Below are 8174 nucleotides of genomic sequence, written 5' to 3' on the forward strand. Positions count from 1 at the left end.
TCCCACCTGCCCACGTTTGGTCCAAATCCCTCCAAACCTGCCCTATCCATGGACCCGTCTAACTGTTTCTTAAATGTTGGGATAGTCCCAGCCTCAACTACCTCCTCTGGCAATCACCCACCACCCTTTGTGTGAAAATGTTACCCCTCAGATTATAGCAGTGTTGAGTGAATCCAAACTTCTTTGCAGTTGATTAATCACATATAACGAACATGCAGATCTCACATTTAGGCTCTCTCTACTGATTGCTTCTAACATTCCTCAACCAATTGCAGTTACCCACCTGGTTCTAAAGGATTGCAGGGGTTTGCTTTCATTATGAGGTCTAGCTTTCCAACAACGTAGCATGCCCCACACTAGTTCACAACTGACAATATATTTCTGAAACTCTCTGCTTACTCTCAGTGAAAACATGCAACAGAGACCTACAAACAATGAGAGATAAGGGACCCATTGACAAGGGAATAAATACTACAGAAAGATTGGGAGACTAGCAAATCCTTCAATGAGTGGCATCCTCCCAAGTAGTAAAATGGGTGACAGTTTAACATCTGATCCTGCAGACTGTTCTTTGACCCCGCAGCCCTGACTTGTCATCCCAGATTATATGCATAAAACAAACCACTCAAGGAACATAGTGGGTCAGGCAGCACCTGTGGAGAGAATGGACAGACGACGCTTCTCAGACTCATTCCTCTGCACATGTTGCCTGACCCCTAGTTCCTCTGAAGATGGACACAAAATGCTGGAGTAACTCAGGCAGCATCCCTGGAGAGAAGGAACGGGTAGGTTCGGGTTGAGACCCTTCTGCAGACTTCTCAGTCTGAAGAAGGGTCTAGACCCATTCCTTCTCTCTGGAGATGCTGCCTGTCCCGCTGAGTTACTCCAGCATTTTGTGTCTATCTTCGGTATAAACCAGCATCTGCAGTTCCTTCCTACACCCGAGTTCCACCAGCTGGTTCTCAGACAACGTTTTCCAGATTCCAGCCAACCTGGGTGAACAAAATCCTTCAGAACTCCTCCAACCTCCTGCCTTAAACCCACATCATCTAGTTATCGTTTTTAGTTTTATTTTTAGAGACACAACGCGGAAACAGGCCCTTTGACCCATGCCGACCAGCGATCCCCGCTATCGTGGATTAACACTATCCTACACACACTAGGGACAATTTACATTTACACCACGTCAATTAACCTACAAACCTGCACATCTTTGAAGTGTGGGAGGTAACCGAAGATCTCGGAGAAAACCCACGTAGGTCACTGAGAGCACGTACAAACTCCGTACAGGCAGCACCCACCGTCAGGATGGAACCTGGGTCTCCAGCGCTGCATACGGTGTAAGGCAGCAACTCTACCGCTGCACCACCCTTCTAGCTTTTGACACCTCTGTCAAAAGGACATGTTTCTTACCATCTCAATCAGGTTCTCCCCTCAATCCTCCTCTGCTCCGGTGAACACAAACCCAGCCTGTCCTATAGTCCTAGTCTGCTCAACCTCTCCCTTTACTTCAGGCCCTCAAGTCCTGGCAACATCCTTGAACATCTCTGCACACCTTTCCAGCCTATCAATATCCTTCCTATAGCAGGGCTGACAAGACCTTTATAGTGAATGGCAGGACCCTGTTACAGAGAAGAGGGATCTCGGAGTGTAAGTATGATAAATAGAAAGATAAAAGCAGCACACTACACAGGGATAGCACGGTGGTGCAGCGGTAGAGTTGCTGCCTCACAGCTCAAGAGAGCCGAGTTCGATTCCGACTACGGGTGCTGTCTGTACAGAGTTTGTATGTTGTCCCCGTGACTGCGTGAGTTTTCTCCGGGATCTCCGCTTTCCTCCCACACCAAATATGTACAGGTTTATCAGTTAATTGGCATGGTACAACTGTAAATCGTCCCTAGTGTGTGTAAGATAGTGTTAGTGTGCGGGGATGGCTGGCTCAGTGGGCCTGTTTCTGCGCTGCATCTATAAAACTTCAGACGGTACAAGCGTCTGAAAACCATGACATCCAAGTTGAGGAACAGTTTCTTCCAGCCACCATTAGGCTTGTGAACACTGCACAACACCAACTATACAATGAACCACAAACTGTCATGTCTTCACCAAGGACTTTAGGCTTTTGCAACAAAATTGGAGTTTTTAATTTACTATATCGATTTGACGTGTTTATCATGTATCTATGTAGTAGGCCCCCCTCGGTCATGACTGAGTCATGTATCTATGAGTACCATGCCAATTGCCATTCCTTTACTCTGGACAGATCTCACCAAAGGATGCGGCTGTCATAATGATTTTTAGTTTAGGTTAAAAACAAAGAACTGCAGATGCTAGTTTACACAAAAGGACACAAAGTGCTGGAGTAACTCAGTGGACCAGGTAGGATCTGGAACATGTGTAGGAAGGTTTATGAGGACATTGGACGGCATGAGACTGATGGATGTAAAAAATAGAATAGAAACCTGAGGGGGAACCTTCTCACACAGAGGGTGGTGGGTGTATGGAGAAAGTTGCCAGAGGAGGTAGTTGAAACAGGCACTATAACAACATTTAAAAGCCACTTGACCAGGTACATGGATAGGAAAGATTTAGGGAAATATGAACCAAATGCAAGCAGCTGGGACTAGCTGAGGTGGGCAACTTGGTTGGCATGGATGCATTGGGCTGAAGGGCCTGTTTCCGTGCTGTCCAACTGTGCTTTAGGACCCCGAGAAGAGATTTTATGAATACAACATTTCACTTCAGTGATTAAAACTGAGGAAACAACGTAGCTAAAATGTTCCTGGGACAAAGCGAAATGCTGATGGGAACAGAAATATGTGGCAGAGGAGGAGCCAATGCAACACTCAGCCTAATGCTGTCCAAGGTTACGCCGGCATCACCGGACCATTCACCTGACATGTCCAGTATCGGTTTCCTCTCAGCTTGTGATTTCCAACAATCCCTTACAGATGCTTCTCTCCCTGAAGAACAAACAGATCATTCGCCCCCAAGAAAAAAGGTGATCAAATTCTTGCATTACTGCTGAACTTTGAGGCCAGATTCAGTTGCGGTCTTGAGAGAGGGCCCAGGTTACAGGTTTGTAGATTAATTGGCTTTGTGAGGTTGTGAGGTTGTACCTGTTGTGTGGAATGGTGCTAGTGCATGGGGTGATCGCTGGTCGGCACGGACTCAATGGGCCGAAGGGCCTGTTTCCGTGCTGTATCTCTAAAGTTTAAAGTTTACATCCCAACTCCATGCAAGCAAACAATTCCATTGCCACCTGGTGTATATGACAATAAAATAATCAAAATCAAGACTCGTAAGTAATGCTTCTTCAGGTCCTCTATCCAGTTACTTATAAGTAATTTGTTCTTTCTTATCTATCATACTTCAACCTTTGAGCTCCAATCCTTATTCTGTAGGTGAAAACATATTTCCTCAACTCCTCTCTGAACCTCCTTCCAATTGAATTAAATCCATGTTCTCTAGGCACTGCTTTCCAAATGAAAGGTTCTTCCTGTTCAGTTACCGGCTTCTCATCTTTATGCACTTCATTGTCTTTTCCCCTCCTAAAAGCAGCTCCAACTTCGCCAGCCTCTTATTATAACTGCAATTCTCCAGCTCGTTTTAATGCTAACATATTATTTGTGTCGTGTGGTGCAAACACTTATCCAAACATATGGCACGGTGTCAGAGGTTGAACACACAATCCAGGCTGCTCTCACTCAGATGAGCTGATTATCGGATAAGACATTAAACCGAATGCCACACCTCCCCATCCCGAGAGTGCAAAAACTCCATACCACAAAGGTACAGAGAGGCCTTGCCTGTAAACCAATGCCTCAGCTAACTGCAGGCCAACAGACCACCAGCAATAATTAGCTGCCGTTCTCAATCTTGCAACACCTACAGTGATCTCCATAATGTTTGGGACAAAAAAACCCCATCATTTATTTATTTGCTTCTGTACTCCACAATTTGCGATTTATAATAGAAAAAATCACAAGTGGTTAAAGAGCACATTGTCAGATTTTATTAAAAGGTATTTTTATACAATTTGGTTTCACCATGTAGAAATTACAGCTGTGTTTATACATAGTCCCCCCATTTCAGGGCACCATAATGTTTGGGACACCTGGCTTCACAGGTGTTTGTAATTGCTCAGGTGTGTTTAAATGCTTCCTTAATGCAGGTATAAGAGAGCTCTCAGCACATAGTCTTTCCATCATCTTTGGAAACTTTTATTGCTGTTTATCAACATGAGGACCAAAGTTGTGCCAATGAAAGTCAAAGAAGCCATTATGAGACTGAGAAATAAGAAAAACACGGTTAGAGACATCAGCCAAACCTTAGGCGTGCCAAAATCAACTGTTTGGAACATCATTAAGAAGAAAGAGAGCATTGGTGAGCTTACAAATCACAAAGGGGCTGGCAGGCCAAGGAAGACCTGCACGCCTCTCTATAATAATGAAAAATCCACAAATACCTGTCCGACAGATCAGAAACACTCTTCAGAAGTCAGGTGTGGATTTGTCAATGACCACTGTCCGCAGAAGACTTAATGACCAGAAATACAGAGGCTACACTGCAAGATACAAACCACTGGCTAGCTGCAAAAATAGGATGGCCAGGTTACAGTTTGCCAAAAAGTACTTAAAAGAGCAACCACAGTTCTGGAAAAAGGTCTTGTGAACAGATGAGATGAAGATTAACTTATATAGAGCGATGGCAAGAGCAAAGTATGGAGGAGAGAAAGAGCTGCCCAAGATCCAAAGCATACCGCCTCATCTGTGAAACATGGTGGTGGGGGTGTTATGGCCTGGGTATGTATGGCTGCTGAAGGTACTGGCTCACTTATCTTCATTGATGATTCAACTGCTGATGGTAGTAGCATAATGAAATCTGAAATGTATAGACACATCCTATCTGCTCAAGTTCAAACAAATGCCTCAAAATTCATTGGTAGGCAGTTCATTCTACAGCAAGACAACAATCCCAAACCTACTGCTAAAGCAACAAAGGAGTTATTTCAAAGCTAAAAAATGGTCAATTCCTGAGTGGCCAAGTCAATCACATGATCTGAACCCAATTGAGCATGCCTTTTATATACTGAAGAGAAAACTGAAGGGGACTAGCCCACAAACCAAGCATTAGCTAAAGATGGCTGCAATATAGGCCTGGTAGAGCATCACCAGAGAAGACACCTAGCAATTGGTAATGTCCATGAATCGCAGACTTCAAGTAGTCAATGTATGCAAAGGATATGCAACAAAATACTAGACATCACTACTTTCATTGACATGACATTGCTGTGTCCCAAACATTATGGTGCCCAGAAATGGGGGACTATGTATAAACACTGCTGTAATTTCTACATGGTGAAATCAAAATGGGTAAAAATGGTCTTTATTAAAATCTGACAATGTGCACTTTAACCACGTGATTTTTTTAAAATTACAAATCTCAAATTGTGGAGTACAGAGGCAAATAAATAAATGATGGGTCTTTGTCCCAAACATTATGGAGGGCACTGTATCGGCATAGCTATAGGCAGAGGTTGAATAGACTGGGACTCTTCCTTGGAGAACAGGAGGATGAGCTGTATAACGCCTATATGATGAGGTATATACACCTTAGAGGTGTATAAGATTCTGAGAGGAATAAATCGGGTAGATGCACAGAGTCTCTTGCCCAGAGTAGGTGAATCGAGGACCAGAGGACATTGGTTTAAGATGAAAAGATTTAATAGGAATCTGAGGGGTAACTTTTTCACACAAAGGGTGATGGATGTATGGAACTAGCTGCCTGAGGAGGTAGTTGAGGCAGGGACTATCCCAACATTTTAGAAGCAGTTCGACAGGTACATGGATAGGACAGGTTTGGAGGGATATGGACCAAATGCTGGCAGGTGGGGCTAGTATAGCTGGGACATGTTGGCCAGTGTGGGCAAGTTGGGCCAAAGGGTCTGTTTTCACACTGTATCACTCTATGACCTCATGTACAATACAAAGTGCGGGAGGAGATCAGTAGGCGGAGGGAATGGACAGTTTTTTGGGTCGGGACCCTTCCTCAGATTCAAGAAGACCCAGCCAGAAGGGTCCTGACCCGAACATTGTATGTCCATTCTCTTCATAGATTTTGCCTGACCCGCTGAGTTCCTCCAACACTTTGTGTTTTACTCAGGATGGCAGTCTCCAACAATTCAATTGAGGATGCAAATGACTTTTGGAAATTCCAATTGTTAATGCAATATAAAGGAAGTCTCTTTACCCAAGTCTCGTGACCACGTCGCTGTGAAGAAACTTATAACAAAACAAAACTTATATCAAGAGGACTGGAATACAAAAACAGATATGTAATGCTGAGGCTCTATAAGGCGCAGGTCAGGCTGCATTTGGAGTACTGTGAGCAAATTTGGGTCCCATATCTGTGGATGTGCTGGCGCTGGAGAGGGTCCAGAGGTGGTTTACAAAAATGATTCCAGGAATGAGTGGGTTAACATATGATGTTTGACTCGCAGGTGTTTAGAAGGTTGAGGGGGACCTCATTGAAACTTACAGAATAATGAGGCCTGGAAAGAGTGGATGTGGAGAGGGTGTTTCCACTGGTGAGAGTCTAGGACCAGAGATCATAGCCTCAGAATTAAAGGGCGCTCTTTTAGGAAGGAAGTGAGGAGGAACTTCTTTAGTCAGAGGGTAGTTAATCTGTAGAACACATTGCCACAGAGGGCTGTAGAAAATAAGTCAGTGGAAATTTTGAAGGCAGAGGTAGACAAATTCTTGATTAGAACGGGTGTCAAAGGTTATGGGGAGAAGGCAGAAAAATGGGATTAGGAGGCAGAGATCAGCCATGATTGAAAGGTGGAGTAGACTCAATGGGCCGAATGGCCTAATTCTACTCCTATAAACTGTGAACAAAACATGAATGGGATGAACTATAAAACACTTACAAAATTAATGTCAGACAACAATCTCCTCAGGCAGGTAGTGTAGAGTTGGCGATAGAGATGTAAGGTCATAAGTAATAGGAGCAGAATTAGGCCATTCGGCCCACCAAGCCTACTCCGTCATTCAATCATGGCTGATCTATCTCTCCTCCTAACCCCATTCTCCTGCCTTCTTCCCATAACCTGACAGAAACAAGGAACTGCAGATGCTGGTTTATTTAAAAAATAAGAACTCCTGGAGTATATGTGTGGGACAGGCAGGGTGTGTGTCTGTGTGTGTGTGTGTGTGTGTGTCTGTGTGTGTGTGGGGGATAGTGTTAGTGTGTGTGTGAGATAGTGTGTGTCTGTGTGTGTGTGTGTGTGTGTGTGTGTGTGTGTGTGTGTGTGTGTCTCTGTGTGTGTGTGTGTGTGTGTGTGTGTGTGTGTGTGTGTGTGTGTGTGTGTGTGTGTGTGTGGGATAGTGTTAGTTAGTGTGTGTGTGTGTGTTAGTGTTAGTGTGTGTGTGTGGGATAGTGTTAGTGTTAGTGTGTGTGTGTGGGATAGTGTTAGTGTGTGTGTTAGTGTTAGTGTGTGTGTGTGGGATAGTGTTAGTGTGTGTGTTAGTGTTAGTGTGTGTGTGTGTGTTAGTGTGTGTGTGTGTGTTAGTGTTAGTGTGTGTGTGTGGGATAGTGTTAGTGTTAGTGTCTGTCTGTCTGTCTGAAGAAGGGGGCAAACCCGCAACGTCACCATCTATCCATGTTGTCCAGCACAGGCCGGGAGCTGGAGCCGTGGAGCCCGCAGTCGGCCCGTCTGTCCCGCTCACACACGACACCCCAGCCCCCCCCCCCCCCCCCCCCCCCCCCCCCCACACACCCACACACAGCCCCCCCCCCCCCCCCAGGCCGGGCCGGGCCGGGCCCCCCATCCCCCACTCACCCTCCCAGTAGTTGCTGCTCCCCGCCGCCATCTTGGTTTCCAACGTCACCCCCGCGCGGTCCCGGTCCCGGCCCCGGGCACTGAGAGGGAGAGAGATGAAGGGGGGGGGGGGGGTGGTAGAAGGCAGCACTGAAACAATGTCCACAAACTCACACACTCACCCCCCTACACACAGACCGCACGGAAATACATATGTACGGATGATATATAATGAACATCCTCCTCCTTGATGCTCGTCAGCTCAGTGTGTAAAATGTTTATAGTGTTTAATCTCCCTCCCCACGGTGTGGCACAGTCCATGCGCTTAAAGGGGCCGCACGGCAACCGGGGAGTG

General features: G+C 45.6%; 1 protein-coding gene across 4 annotated transcripts in view; it reads right to left on the reverse strand.

Moving 5' to 3' along the window:
- gosr1 (golgi SNAP receptor complex member 1) overlaps positions 1-7906 on the reverse strand; it is a 74640-nt gene extending 66734 nt beyond the window's left edge. For 2 of the 4 annotated variants that reach the window (XM_033046319.1, XM_033046317.1), the window contains exon 1: positions 7841-7898. In XM_033046319.1, coding sequence (XP_032902210.1) covers positions 7841-7871 — 31 coding nt within the window. In that variant the 5' untranslated portion in view covers positions 7872-7898. Of the gene's footprint in view, positions 1-7840 lie in introns of all 4 variants that reach the window. The other 2 variants (XM_033046318.1, XM_033046316.1) reach the window with 2 other exon arrangements.
- Between the last annotated feature and the right edge of the window lie 268 nt (positions 7907-8174).

This window comes from Amblyraja radiata, chromosome 28, assembly GCF_010909765.2.
Source record: "Amblyraja radiata isolate CabotCenter1 chromosome 28, sAmbRad1.1.pri, whole genome shotgun sequence".
NCBI lineage: Eukaryota > Metazoa > Chordata > Chondrichthyes > Rajiformes > Rajidae > Amblyraja > Amblyraja radiata.